General features: G+C 60.9%; 1 protein-coding gene across 6 annotated transcripts in view; it reads right to left on the bottom strand.

Annotated features, from left to right (window-relative positions):
- Positions 1–2,406: 2,406 nt before the first annotated feature.
- The window catches only part of ELN (elastin), a 90,761-nt gene continuing 77,923 nt past the window's right edge, over positions 2,407–15,244 (bottom strand). For all 6 annotated transcript variants that reach the window (XM_065573318.1, XM_065573321.1, XM_065573320.1 and 3 more), the window contains 7 exons: positions 14,469–14,639; positions 14,149–14,196; positions 7,190–7,216; positions 5,849–5,890; positions 5,394–5,423; positions 4,130–4,180; positions 2,407–3,503 (listed from right to left, as the gene is read on the bottom strand). In XM_065573318.1, coding sequence (XP_065429390.1) covers positions 3,454–3,503; positions 4,130–4,180; positions 5,394–5,423; positions 5,849–5,890; positions 7,190–7,216; positions 14,149–14,196; positions 14,469–14,639 — 419 coding nt within the window. In that variant the 3' untranslated portion in view covers positions 2,407–3,453. The remainder of the gene's footprint in view (positions 3,504–4,129; positions 4,181–5,393; positions 5,424–5,848; positions 5,891–7,189; positions 7,217–14,148; positions 14,197–14,468; positions 14,640–15,244) is intronic.

The following is a 15,244-nucleotide window of genomic DNA, read 5'->3' as shown; positions in this document are numbered from 1 at the left end:
TGCTCAAAGCAGGACCAATTCCCAACTAAATCATCCCAGCCAGGGCTTTGTCAAGCTGGGACTTAAAAACCTCTAAGGAAGGAGACTCCACCACCTCCCTAGGTAACGCATTCCAGTGTTTCACCACCCTCCTAGTGAAATAGTTTTTCCTAATATCCAACCTGGACCTCCCCCACTGCAACTTGAGACCATTGCTCCTTGTTCTGTCATCTGCCACCACTGAGAACAGCCGAGCTCCATCCTCTTTGGAACCCCCCTTCAGGTAGTTGAAGGCTGCTATCAAATCCCCCCTCATTCTTCTCTTCTGGAGACTAAACAATCCCAGTTCCCTCAGCCTCTCCTCATAAGTCATTTGCTCCAGACCCCTAATCATTTTTGTTGCCCTCCGTTGGACTCTTTCCAATTTTTCCACATCTATTATTCTCACAGCAAAATGACTGACCAAGCATTATTTATCAACTGCAATTGGTTAAGTACATAGTAAAAGCATCCTGATTGGTTACTGACTTAGATTGGTTAATAATTAAATCACCCAGCATTTTAAAGCCACGTGCTGCAAGGAGCATTGAATAGTTGTTTGCAGCCCGTGAGCCTCAGTCGGAGTCTCGCTGCTCTTCAGTCTGGCCACGCACTCCTGCGTTGGGGCCCCAGCACTATGCACGCCAGCTATGGGTCGGGATTGCAGAAATCCTAACACCCTTGCCTGGTCCCTGCCCCTTCCTTTCCCTGAGGCCCCCGCCTTCCGCTCACTCTATCCCCTGTCCCTCCGTTGCTCGCTCTCCCCCACCCTCGTTCATTTTCACCAGGCTGGGACAGGGGGTTGGGGTGCGGGAGGGGGTGAGGGCTCTGGCTGGGGGTGTGGGCTCTGGGGTGAGACCAAAAATGAGGGGTTCAGGGTGCTGGAGGGGGCTCGGGGCTGGGGCAGGGGGTTGGGGTGCGGGAGGGGGTGAGGGCTCCGGCTGGGGGTGTGGGCTCTGGGGTGAGACCAGAAATGAGGGGTTCAGGTGAAGAAGGCGGCTCCAGGCTGGGGCAAGGGGTTGGGGTGCAGGGGGCATGAGGGCTCCGACTAGGGTTGTGGGCTCTGGAGTGGGGCTGGGAATGATGGGCTTGGGTGCAGGAGGGGGGTCTGGGCTGGGGCCAAGGGGTTTGGAGTGCGGGAGGGGGTGTGGGCTCTGGGAGGGAGTTTGGGTGTGGGAAGGGGCTCCGGGCTGGGGCAGGGGGTTGGGCTGTCGGCTCTGGAAGGAAGTTTTGGTGTGGGAGGGGGTGTGGAGTGCGGGCTCCGGCCATGCAGCGCTTACTTCAGGTGGCTTCTGGAAGTGGCCGGCATGTCCGGCTCCTAGGCGGAGGGACCGGGGGCTCTGCGTGCTGCCCGTGCCTGCAGGCACCACCTCCACAGGTCCCATTGGACGTGGTTCTCTGGGAGCTGTGGAGTCGGCGCTCAGGGCAGGGGCAGCGTGCGGAGCCCCCGTGGTCGCCCCTGCTCCTAGGAGCCGGACATGCCAGCTGCTTCTGGGAACCGCACAGAGCCAGGGCAGGCAGGGAGCCTGCCTTAGCCTGCTGCGCTGCCGAGTGGGACTTTTAGCAGCCCAGTCAGCGGTGCCGACCGGAGCCACCAGGGTTCCTTCTGGTAGAAAACTGAACGCCTGGCAACTCTAGCTACGGGCTGCGCTGATCCTGGCATCGCTTTGCTGGCCTTGGTGCTCTGGAGATGACTTTGGTTCCGTGTCTCAGCACACAGCCCCGTTATTGCTGCACCTAAACCCCCTTCTTCAGGGAACTATAGCCGGGCTCCCACTGTAGCTGGGCTGGGGGGCAGGGGGTTGACCCTGTGTGGGCGCCCCAGCCCCTGCTTGAGCAGGGTGTACACACCTGCTAGTCCAGTCACTCCCTGCCTGTCCAGAGAAACCCAGGCAGAGACAGACTGCCAGGCCAGCAATCTAACACGAACATAGCACCACTTCACTGTGATTCAGTCCCAGCAGGGCCATCAGCGCTGTGAGCTTCTTCGCAGTAGTGCCCTGTGAGTGCCAGCAGCGAGAGCACAGGAGTAGAGCCCCGGGAGGGAATCTAGCTGGCAACGGGGGGGTGTGAGTGTAGCCGCCTGTGAAATGGGCACAGTACATGGCCGGTACCGGCAGCAGGAGGCAGCAGGGGCTCAGGTGCTGCAGGCAGGCAGTGGAGCTGGAGAAATGGGATGAGTCCCAGGCAGGTGCAGTGAGGAACTGGGTGGGGCAGATCCCCAGGTGGGCAGGGAGGATCCCCGGGGGGTGGGAGACTGTGAGGATCCTGGGGTGCAGGGCAGAACCATGGGGGGGGGGAGCCGGATCCCTGTGGGGGGCAGATCGCCGGGGTGGATCCCCACCTCTGGGTCTGGAGAAGCAGCGCAGAAGGAGCAGGAGGCCGCAGTCCTTTAGAAGTCATTGTTTATTAGTCGTTTGGAAGCAGTTACTTTCCCTCTTTATAACATGTCCCACCCGAGCTATACCAAGTGAGTAACATGGAGAGGTGCGATTCCTTCCGGCCGACAGCTCTCAGGAACACACGGGCCTCCAGGGCAAGAGGAAGGGCAGGTCCCAGCGGGGCCTCGGAGACACGGCAGGGCTGGGCTGGCGCTGGCTGCCCGTACAGTACTGCTGAGTGAGGGCGGGCGCATGGCTAATCCCATCAGTGTTAGTGACTTGGCTCTGCTGATAGTGCCAACCCCTCCCCACGCACCGGGAGGGCTGTGTCCTCCAGTGCAAGGATGGGTCAGCCAATCAGATGGCCCTGCCGCAAAGAACTCTGGGTGAATTTAACCCACCCACGAGCCCCTACTGGCCCCACTGGCATGAGTGTCTGAGCAGGAGGCATTCCCCTGCCCGCCTGCATGGAGCCCACGAACCCCATCCCGTGGCACCCTGCAGCGTGGGCCCTGGGGCGGGCAGGCATGGAGGGGGCTGACAGACACAAGGCTGGCTAGCTGCTAAGAAGTCCCTGGCACATGGCACCAATGCCAGCTGGACGGAGTCTTGGGAGCAGCTGGGATGTGCTGGGGCTGGGCGCTGCTGACGGGCCATTCGCCCATGTGCTGGCGGCAGATGGAGCCCAGCCCCTCGCTGTTCTCTTGGAAACCAGCCCCCATCTCTTCCTCCCCCAGGGCCCCCGGGGAGGGTGCTGTCCTGCCCTGCCCAGAGAAGCACCCGCCCCACGGAGGCCTGCCCGGCTCTCCCCGCAGGGAGCTTTAGCACCAGTGGGAACGGCGTTTCCCGCAGTTTGTTCTGTGCTTCCCGCTGGAGAGAGGGTGGGGACCCCCGGGCCGGAGCGAAGGGGGCGTCAGGGGCCGTGGAATTCCCTCCGGGGGGCCGGCGGGGGAGCGGGGGAGGGGGGCGGGATCACTGCTTTACTCAGGGTTTACATTCTAGACCATGCAGTAGCACCAAAGTTCATGAGGTTAATGGTAGCAGCCTGGCTGGGTTACTTCCGCTTCCTGCCACAGTACTTCCCTTGCGCACAGCCCACGCCACCTGGCAGGGGACAAAGGAGGGGGTCAGTGCCAGCGCTCCGAGCCCCGGGGCTCCCCACAGCCAGGGGCGGTGGCATGTGGTTCGCGAGGCTGCCACCTAGTGGTGATGGCATAGGCCAACAGGCCCCCTGCTGCCAGCTGGGGTGAGCGGCGTGATGTGCCCCAGGCCAGGCGCCACGCTGCGGGGGGCATGGGCTCACCCCAGGCTGACACATGTGCCGCTGTGTGAGGCAGCGAACATGCTATGAATGAAGGGTTTGTCGCTGTGCCGGAGGCAGGCCAGCACTCGCAGTGCCAATGCTGCCCTGTGGGCACAGCTGCAATGTGGGGAGACAAAGTGGGAGTGGCCTGGGTGAGCCCCGGCAGTGGGGCATGCCGAACCAAGCACCAAGGCTATGGCCAGGTGGACACAGCAGCCGAGCCTGAGCATGGGCACTTCGGCTGGCACCTGGAGCGGCCAGCGCAGCAGAACCAGGCTGCACGAAGTGACGAGGCTGGGGGAGCCCCAGGATGAGGAGTCACGTGGCTTCCTCCTTCCAAGTGCAAACGGCCAGTGGGGCTTTCCCATCCTGCTCCCCCGGTGTGTGCCTTGCTCTGTCTGGCACAGTCCCTGTGGGGGGCACCTACCTCTGTATCCCAGGGCTCCCAGGGCCCCACCATACGTCTTGAGAGGTTTTCCTGTGGAGAGGCAGAGAAAACAACCCATCAGCACAGGCCCAGGGAGTGCGCAGCCCATCCGTGGGCAGCAGGGAGCATGGGCCACCGGTTCCCCGCTCTCCCAGCCACAGTCCCTGGGAGTCTGAGGATGGGCGGTGGGCCTCATGGGTTCCCTCTCCCCAGCACCTCTCACAAGGGGCACTTCGTGGGAGCAACAGGGGCTGTTGGCAGCTCATCCAGGATGCCAGTTCCCAAAGGCAGCAGAGAGCGGCTCCCTATCGACCAGCTCAGCAATGCGATCGAACCCCTTTGCCCCAAGGCCTGGCTGCAGCTGCAACGCACAGAGACGTGCCCGCCCCTGCTGTGTGCACCAGGCTGTGTGCAGGGCCAAGGACTTAGGCAGAGTACCTGGCTGCAGAAGGCACCCTTGCTCAGGTGGCAGAAGGCACGGGGGGTAGGGGTAGAGGAGCCCAGCACTGGAGCCTGGCTTGCCCACTGGAAGTGCTGTGTGCTAGTGACAAAGCAGGGGAGTCTGGACCTGCTGGAGCCACCCCACTTGGCTGCTGTGGGGGTGCTGCTGAGGAGGGCGGATTTGGGAGCTAAGGCACTGCATGGGCACTCAGAAGATGAGGACTCCCTTCCCTGGCACTGCCACCCAGGGCAATTCACTCTGGGCCTGGGTTTCCAATGGGCGCACGCGGCCCTTGCGGAATCTGGCCCCTCGGCTGCAGAGCACTGGGGAATCCAGGCTTTGGGAAGGGGCTGCAGGGTCCCCATATATAACATGAGGAGAGGCCCAGCCTGCGTCTGCTGGTTTGGGCTGCATGCACCTGGGGCAGGGCCAGGCTGGCGCGGGGACCTGTCTCGGGTCCATGTCCCAGGCCACAGGTACTGTACCTAAGGAAATGGGAATGGGTTGCTCTCACCACATCCCCTGTTACCCTGGGGCAGCCCCAGGGAAGGTGAGGCCTGAGCAGAAACCACTGTGCTGCAGTGAGCCCTAGGGGAGAGCAAATGGCTCTGTGCTCACAGGCCGCACGCCCATCCCAGGCACGGTGCCCACCCCCCCTCACACTGGCGGCTGCCTGGCATCGTCCTCAGGAGCTGGGAGAACTGCCCCAGCTAAGGGCTGTGGAGAGCAGGCTCTGGGGCCCCCCCCAGGGAGAGGGCTGGTTCTCCGGGCATCAGTGAGTCCTGCCTAGCCCAGCCCTGGCTGGCATGGGCACCCACTCACCGCCGTATCCCAGCTGGCCAGCGAGTCCACCTGGAAGAAAGCAGACTCCTCAGTGCCAGCCCTGTCAGTACCTCACCCCTCCTTCAGACACTGCTGCGCTGAACTGGGGCCTCTCGCGGGGACCTGGCGCCATCCCCCGAGGACTGCCCCAGCCCCACCGGCTCAATAAGTCTCCCAGGCAGACCGAGTGTCTATGGCATGGAGGCCACTATAGACCAGGGCCCAGCCAGCGGGCACAGCCCCCTGGGCATAGGCCTCCCTCCTGGGCCCCAGCCATTGAACACAGCCCCCTGGGCACAGGCCCTTCCCGTCGATGTTGGCCTGACTGCAGCACAATGTGGCGGAGCTATGCTGGGACCCCAGGTGTGGCCAAGGGGCCCATGCAGGGGGATGGGGCACTAGGCCGGGCTCACGGCCTGACTGCTAGGAGATAGGAACTGAGCCGCCAAATATACCTGGGTAAATGGGAGACAAACCGAAGCCAGGAACTCCAGCCCCTAGAACAAAATGACAGCGTGTGAAGCTGGGGTGAGCCACTGGCCTGGCTTGAGGGGGGTCGTGCCATGTACCCCACAGCATACACTGGGCCTGCAGGTCACAGTAACACCTGCCCTCCTGGGGGCTGCCTGGCAGTGCCAGAGACTGTGCCAGAGGAGACCCAGAGCATGGCCTGGCACCACCTTGGGTCGCAGCTCTCCTGGCCCCACCCTGGGCAGGAAGATGAGCCCCCGGGGTCCAGTCCTCATCTGATCAAGGCTCAGCCCCACCTGAGCAGCAATGGCTGTGAATGCCTGGCCCCATCCCCAGTGCTGGGCTGTGGGAACCCATGGCTGGCTAAAGAGAAGTTCGGTTCCCTGGTGCCCAGGACACATCACCCATAGTTCCTGGCAGCTTGTCCGGGGCACTAGCCTGCCTGGTGTCACGGGGTCCCCGAGCAATGCTCTGCAACTGCTCCATATGAAGCCAGTCAGGACTCTGGGGGAAGCCTCCTCTCTCTGAGCAGACTGTCTCCAGGGCAAGACGCTTACACAGCTTCCACCTTCCTGGGTCTGACCTCGGAGCATTCAGCATCCCCTTCCCCTCCGTGCGCTTCCCACAGCGAGTCCGCACAGGCGGGGCTCCTGGGGAAGCCAGAGGACCCTGCACCCAACTCCGTAGTCAGACATGACTCTCAGCCAGCCTGTAAAACTGAAGGTTTATTAGACGACAGGAACACAGTCCAAAACAGAGCTTGTAGGTATAGAAAACAGGACCCCTCAGTCAGGTGCATCTTGGGGGTAGGGAGGCCAGAGCCCCGTCTGGCCCCCCTCCATCTCCCCAGCCAGCTCCAAACTGAAACTCTCCAGCCCCTCCTCTGGCCTTTGTCTCTTTCCCGGGCCAAGAAGCCACCTGATCTCTTTGTTCTCCAACACCTTCAGTTGGCACCTTTGGAGGGGAGGGGCCCAGGCCATCAGTTGCCAGGAGACAGGGTGTCGGCCATTTACTGTGTAGACACCATCACACTGGCCCTCTAAGGCTCTGCAACCATCAAACCACCTTATCCCACCACCTAGGTACTTAAGAAATACATAGGGGAAACTGAGGCACCCACACAGTATTCAGAGAAAACATTAAGAACATTCCCACTTCGTCACACCTGGACCCTGCCTGGGGAGCAGCTAAAGAGCAGGGCCATGCTGAAGGCACCACTGGCACCAGCATCCCAGCCCAGGGAGGCTAAGGCATTTCCTAGGCAATGCCCGGCATAGCCACAGGCGGGCACAGCATGAGCTCCTCCCACAGCCCCATTCACTCACCTGGCTGCAGGCCCCCAACACCGAACCCTACAACAGCAAACACAGTCAGTCACTAACAGCGCCAGTGTTACAACATCCCTACCACCTCCCCCCACAGTGCCCCCGTGCTGGGAGAGGCTGGACTGGCATAGCCAGGAGCCCCCCGCCCCACAGCCAGTAGTCCTGCCCCACTCCCCACAGCACCCCGTGCTGGGAGAAGCTGGGCTGGAGTAGCCAGGAGCCCCCCCCCCCTTCCCCCCCAGCCAGCGCTCCTGCCCTGTTTCCTACACTGATGCCTGATGGGAGGCCCTAAGTCTAGAGATGCTGCTCCTGGTGCCCCCCCCCCCCCCCGCTGCAAAGGGCAAGGCACAGCCGGCTGATCAGCCCAGGCCAAGGGCTTTGGGGACTGGCCAGGGGAACTGGGCCCTGGTGATTGCTGCTGGCGTCACTTGGTGCAGCCCCTCTCCCCAGGGCTGCTCTGCACCAAGAGATGCCAGCGTCTGGAAACAGGCGCCACATTGAGATGGGGGGGGGGGGGGTCAGCCTAAGCAGCCGGGGGCTCCCTGCAGTCCAGCCACAGCCCAGCTGGGCGCAGCGAAAACGTTTCCCTCATCTAATTACGGCTCCACCCAGCGGGGCTGGCCCCTCCTGTGTCCACATTTCACAACCAGCTGCACAGGGGAGGGCACGTGCTGGGGAGGCTCGTACCTGTCTGCAGCAGCATGGCCACCATGCCTGGATACTGAGGGGATGGGCAGGGAGAGGTGGCTGCACGTGGCACATGCCGTCACCCTGCAGCCTCTGACGGGGAAAGCTGCCTGGAACAGCTGCCTGCCCTGGGACCAGCCAGGTGGGCAACCAGGGACTGGGACCCCCAGATCCATGGACAGAGCCAGAATACAAAGCAGCATGACAAGGCAGGGCTGGGCTCACAGTCCCTCAGACTGACACGGGGCCCAGTGACAATCCCCTGAGACTAAGGTCACAGCTCAGAGGGCCTTAAGTGCAGGCAGCCCAGGTCAAGCTGCTCCCCATGGCCAGGTGAGAGGCACTAGCCCTGCGCACGGGGCTGGCCCTGGTGTGAGCTGACAGCTGGGCCAGGGAGAACCCAGTTCCTCATTGATTGCCGTAGCTGCAGCCCTGGCATAGGCTGCCTACCTTTGTTGGATGGTAGTATGGGAAAGCACATCGGAAATACGGGACAAGACTGTATTTCAAGGGCCATTTTAGGGACGCACCATTTTTTTGAGCACCACCTGGATTTCTCTCTCAAGTGAACATTTCTACTGCCCTGCCCTCAGGTGTCCAGTGCAGTTACCACCTGCATCAACGTAATGTTCCAGTGGTCAAGGGATGGCCCTCAAACGACGGGACGGGTGCCCGGCCCATAACCTGCAGGGCAAAGGCTCCCCGAGTAACTCCGTAGGGACACTGAGACTGCCCCTGCTCGGAGCCAGGCGCTCCCTACAGCCAGCGCTCCTGCCCTGCTCCCTACAGTGTCCCCTGCTGGGAGAGGCTGAAACCAGTGGAGCTGGGCCAGTTACATGGCTTGAGAGGTTTGCCACTAGCCCCTGTGGCACAGAACAGGTGGGAAATTCACACCATCAGCATTCAGCAAACCTTAGCATCCCCCGGCTGGGTGATAGGGGTGGGGGAGGCCCCAAGCCTGTGGCTCATGGCTCCATGACAGTGTAGGGGGCCCAAGGTGCTGAGAGCTGGACAGATGGGAGCCCTCAAGGCGGCAGTGGAGTCTCCTGGCTCTGAGATGCTAAGAAAGGAACATCCCTTCATTGACACTGTTTGGGGGCTGCTTTGGATAGGACCGAGGGGCCTGAGGGCCGGGACCCCCTTCCCCTGGGACCACAGCAGGCGACATTCCCCAAGACTGGCATCCCGGTCCGGCACTCCGTAGCCATGCATCCTGCCATCCCTCGCCACCGCCGATACCCAGCCCTGAGGCCAGGAGCTCTAGGAATTGGCCCAGCAACCTCCTCCCCACAGGGCCGGTCATGGAGCAGGACAGGTGCTCTGGGGAATGCGCATGAGAAGGCCCTGGGACATTAATGTGAACCTGTGCACCATGCAGACACACACACACACACATACGCATGCACCCCCCCATGTGTACACACACACGTGTACAGTATGCACACGCTCAGCGCACATGTGCATGCAGGGCTGTCCATGCTAAGTGAAACACTGCACCAGGCCCTGGAGAGATGTGTGCAAGTCTGGCTGCTCTGGGGGAAACATGGGCACACACGGCCATGTGGGGAGGAACCAGGCCCTACGAGCCTCTAGTGCGGGCTGACCCCCAACAGCCCAGCTCCAGTGCCGTGACCTGCCAAGTAAAGGCTCCATCAGCCAGTGAGAGCAGCTGTTCGCTGCTGGCAGCGGGCACCCAAGGCCAGCCCCTCTGGGAACAGCGGAGCCAGTGAACAGGGCAGCACCCCAGAAGTTTGTGGCCTCCCAGAAGCAAGGAGTGGCCTGTGGAAGCATCACACGGGGAAGGGAGAGAGAGGAGGGCAGTGGCCTGTAGGCCGGGAGCCCCACCCGTGCTCCCTCTAGCTCCTCTGGACAGAGCCTCTGGCAGTGCAGAGACTCGGGTCACCCTGCGTGCTGGCTCCTCCAGGAGGGCCCCCCAGTGGGAGGGACTGCACCCTGCAGAGCCGCTGCCCAGCCCCTGCACTGTGCCAGGGAGCAGACTCCTGCTGGCATGCCCTTAGGGACGGGGCTTCTGGGGGAAGGGAGCTAGCCAGGCTGGGTCTGGCACTAGCCGGGGATCCAGGATAGCATGGCCTGCGGCAAAGGGGTAGGTAATGCGAGCTGGGCCAGGGCCTGGAGACTGGAGTGTTGGGAGAATCCTGCCTCCCCCATCTGGGGACACAGTGCTTGCCCCCCAGCACGTCACCCCCGCCCGGCACCAAGGCCTCGCCTGCTGTAAGAGCCTTCAGGCCAGTGCCAGCCCTGGCCAGGACAAGGCCTTCTGTGAGCCAGGGTGCAAGGGAGGAGAGAGGAGCAGGTGACAAACCACGGGGTGGCCCCCCACTGTGCCCAACCTCTAGCCCCCTGCCAGTCCCTGCCCTGGGTCTTTCCCAGCCCAGGGAAATGCAGACAAGTCTCAGCCCGCCAGCCCCCAGGGCAGGAGGTGAGACAAGGGGTTGAGTCACTGACACAGACAGCAGGCCAGGGAGGGTGTTCTGGCAAGTGGGATAGAGCCTGGGCCACGCTGGGGAAGGGTTGAGTCGCTGGGGCTCCTGCACGGAGTGCGCTGGCCCTAGGGTGTCAGTGCCATGTGCTGAGTGAAGGGCTCACAGCCTAGGGTGACCAGATGTCCTGATTTTATAGGGACAGTCCCGATTTTTGGGTCTTTTTCTTATATAGGCTCCTATTACCCCCCACCCCCTGTCCCGATTTTTCACATTTGCTGTCTGGTCACCCTATCACAGCCAGAGTGGCTGATGGGCACACTGATCACCCCAGCCATGCCATGCTGCACAGGGAGAAGCCAGGCCTGGGTCAGTTCCACCCTGCAGTGCCCAGCTCTGCCCTCGCAGCCCCTCTTAGGATATCAGGGTTGGAAGGGACCTCAGGAGATCATCTAGTCCAACCCCCTGCTCAAAGCAGGACTAATCCCCAAACAGATTTTTGCCCCAGATTCCTAAACAGCCCCCTCAAGGATTGAACTCACAACCCTGGGTTTAGCAGGCCAGTGCTCAAACCACTGAGCTATCCCTCTTGCTTGCATAGCCCATGGTCTGACTCCTAACCTGGGACTGGCCTGCAGCCAACCATGCTCCACCAGAGCCACCGCCAGGGAGGGCAGCTCCGGAGGGTCAGGGATGCTCTCAGCCCTTGCTGAAGGGGGAAGGGATGAGTCATACCTTGCTACTTGCCATCCTGGATGCCTGTCTGCAGCCATGAGGGCTGGGCCCCGGCCAGGGCTCTCTGTGCTCCAGAGGGGAGCTTGGGAGCAGGGACAATGCTGTGCCAGGGGAGAGCACTGGAGCCCTGCAGCACCAGACCGCCCACCAGCTCTGGGAAGCCTTGCAAAGCCCCTCTCTTCCCCATGCTGCCAGCACACTTGGGCAGAGCCCAGGGGCAAGTCCTGCCTCTCCAGAGTTCCTGGCCCACAGAATTTAGCGTCTCTGGGAGCTGCACACCTGGGAGGCCCCGGCGCCTGTGATCCCAGCCCCAGGGACACCTGTCAGTCAGAGAACAAACAATTACGCCAGCCTAGTTCCTCCCACTGGGCATACGCTGCGGCCGCCTTTCCTAGGCCAGCACCTTTGTTGGATCACAGGTAAGGCTACCAGAGACCTCCCTGACATTCTCTGCTTCAGCCCAGGGGCTGCGGGATTCTGGAGCTGGCAGCCAGTGGGGCCATGGCAGGGTTCCAGCGACAGGCGACAGACTCCTCAGGGGGCCCTCCTCAGGGTTCCAACAATGGGCCACAGACTCACCTCGGGCGAGTGGCTGGGGGTGTCCCATTTTCTCTTTGGGAAATATGGTCACCCTGCAGCTGCCAGACACCACGGGTGGCCGGGGTGGGGGTGGGGGTGGGGGGGGGGGAAGAGGACCATGGAGCCACAGCAGCAAAACTCACAGACAGGTCACAGCTTCCGTGAAGTTTTGTTTATTGCCTGTGACCTGTCCCTGATTTTTACTAAAAATAACCATGACAACATCTTAGCCTTAATCATAGGCCCCAGAACCCCTGGTTCTGAGCCATGCAGTGCTGGCAGCACATTCACCGGTGCATGACGGATCCATTCAGTGTAAAACAGGTGTATCTCCTGGTTCCCTTTCACAGGAAACTGGATTGTCACAAGATTTTAAACCTATGGATTCAACAAAGGGTGTGCACACACACACACACACACAGACATGACTTGCACACGCACATATGCACACATGTAAGTGATCTGCACACGCACACATGCATGTGCATACATGACCTGCATACGTGCATACACGACCTGCACGCACACAGACACAGACACCCATAACCTGCACACACACACACACACACAACCTGCACGCGCACACATGCACACACACCCATAACCTGCATGCACGCACACACACACAAACCTGCACGCACGCACACACACACATATAACCTACACATGCACACACACATATAACCTGCACATGCACACACACACACACACGGACATGACTTGCACACGCACATATGCACACGTGTAAGTGACCTGCATGTGCACACACATGCATGTGCATAAATGACCTGCATATGTGCATACAGGACCTGCACGCACATAGACACAGACACACACACCCATAACCTGCACACACACATAACCTGCACGCGCACACACACACACACAACCTGCACGCGCACACACGCACACACACCCATAACCTGCACACACACACACACGCACACATAACCTGCACACATGCACACACACACACATATAACCTGCACAAGCACACACGCGTACACACACACACCACCTGCACATGCGCGCACACACACATAACCTGCACGCACACGCACACATATAACCTGCACGCACACACACACATAACCTGCACACGCACACATACACACACACATATAACCTGCATGCGCACACAATGCACACATACTAATAAGAGAGACACACACACTGCTGTGCACACACGGCCTACGTCAGTGATCCTGATAAGCATGCACTGCAAGATTTAATAAAATAGCACCAGGAAGACAGAGGGAAAATGCTTTAAAGACATAAAATGAACTGGCCTCTTGATAGTGCCATAGCGCTACAGGTCGAGAAGGAGAGCGCCCGGTCCCTGCACACACCTGGCCCCGCACACCTGCCAGGTAAGTTCTTTCTGCGAGGCAGAGCAGCGAGGGGTTCAGGGATTTCTGCCTGCTCGCTGTGGACACTGTAAGCTTTGGCCGGTCTGCCTTGGTTTCGTGGCCACAGATCATAGTCTGTAATGCTCAGTTTCACCCCAAATGCCTTCTATCATTCTTCCTTAATGCAAGGCAGAGAATTCACAGGCCTGAACTCACAAAACAATACAGCTCTGCCCCGACATGCACGTTTGGGGCTAAGTAGTGAGAACCTGCCTAGCTAAACTCAGAAGTGGAGCTGGGACCGATTCCGGCCAAAGGAAAGAACAAAGCCTGCTCTGGAGCGCTAGCTGGAGAGGAATCCACAGCTCCTCCTGCCCCAACCCCTTCCTGCACGTGGCGCTGTAGGAGGGAAGCAGAAGCACTGGCTCTGTGGCACTCAAAGACGTGTCTAGTAGGCAGCAGGTTTAAAGCAAACAGAAGGAAGCACTTCTTCATACAACGCACAGTCAACCTACGGAACTCCTTGCCAGGGGATTTAGTGAAGGCCAAAAGTATAACTGGGTTCAGACAAGAATTAGATCATTTCCTGGTGGACATGTCCATCAATGCTATTAGCCAAGAGGTCAGGCAGCCTCTGACTGCCAGATGCTTTGAATGGATGACAGGGGATGGATCACTCAGTAAACTGCCCTGTTCTGTTCATTCCCTTTGAAGCACCTGGCATTGGCTGTTGTCGGAAGACAGGATATTGGGCTAGACCCAGTGTGGCCGTTCTTATGTTATGTCGTCCCCGTTCCCCTCAGTAGAAGAGGGGTGTGGAACAGGGCAGGAGCAGTGGCTATGGGGAAGATGCCTTTGCTGGCTCTGGCCTAGGCTCTGGAGGCCCTAGCTCCCCAGAGGGGCAGTGCAGGGCAAGAGAGGGGCAGAGTTTCAAAGCCAAGGCCGGTGGGTGGAGACAGGGTCCCCAGGGTGGATGTCGGCGGCTCCAGCCAGAAGTTGCTGTCAGTCTGCAGAGACAGGTGGCTGGCTCTGGCTGTCTGCGCTGAGCGACAGGACAGCTCCTCAGCCCTCCACACAGAGGGCACAGGGGAAAAGTGGGCAGGATGGGCCACAGTTGGTGGAGGGCAGAGAAGAGCCATTGGCTGGGCCAAGGTGGGGAGGTGCCTACCGTACTTGGGAGGCTTGGCGCCTGGCTGCACGCCCAGCTGGGGAATCCCTGCAGAGTGAGAAGAGCATTGAGTTAGAGTCAGGAGCCACATGCGCCCGGTGCCCGTCCATCGCCAACCCGCCTTACTTGGCTTCAGGGGACAGATGGCGCATGGGTGACTGTTCTGCTTTTCACATTCAAAGCCACCTGCTTGCTACTACTCACAGCAGGGCCCAACCCTCCTGGTGCTCCAATGCCCGAGCTGCCCCAGTGCCCAGGAGATACCCTCCGAGGGGCATCCCATTGGAACCAGCACCCTGAGTGACAGGATATGCACTTACCTACTCCAGGTACAATGCCTGTGCCTGGCACTCTTCCCGCACCGGGCACAAAGCCCCCAGTCCCCGGCGTTACAACTGGCACCCCGCCAGCCCCCGGCGTAGCGACTGGCACCCTACCGGCCCCAGGCACTAAGCCTGGCACCCCGCCGACTCCAGGTGCGACGCCAGCACCTGTGGAGAGGGACGGGGGTTAAGGCCAGAAGCCAGGCTGGGATGGAAGGGGACACGAGGTGCCTGTGTGGGCTCAGGGGGAGCATTTCTGGGCTGGGTCTCCATGCCTGTGACATGGGCCCATTCACCGGGCCAGACCCGTGGCCTTTGCATTCCTTGCACTCGCTCCGCATGGGGGTAGGGGATGGTGATGGGCAGCCAGGTAGAGGGTTGGAGGGAAGGGGGAGGGTCAGGGCTGGAGGGAGAAGGTTGGAGGGAAGGGGGGAGGGTCAGGGTTGGAGGGGGAGGGTTGGAGGGAAGGGGGAGGGTCAGGGCTGGAGGGGAAGGGTTGGAGGGAAGGGGGAGGGTCAGGGCTGGAGGGGGTGAGTTGGAGGGAAGGGGGGAGGGTCGGGGCTGGAGGGGGAAGGTTGGAGGGAAGGGGGAGGGTCAGGGCTGGAGGGGGTGGGTTGGAGGGAAGGGGGGAGGGTCAGGGCTGGAGGCTCAGGGCTGGAGGGGGTGGGTTGGAGGGAAGGGGGAAGGGTCAGGGCTGGAGCGGGAGGGTTGGAGGGAAGCGGGAGGGTCGGGGCTGGAGGCTCAGGGCTGGAGGGGGAGGGTTGGAGGGAAGG

This window comes from Chrysemys picta, chromosome 19, assembly GCF_011386835.1.
Source record: "Chrysemys picta bellii isolate R12L10 chromosome 19, ASM1138683v2, whole genome shotgun sequence".
NCBI lineage: Eukaryota > Metazoa > Chordata > Testudines > Emydidae > Chrysemys > Chrysemys picta.
Note: the sequence above shows the minus strand (reverse complement) of the source record. Positions and strands in the feature narration are given on the sequence as shown.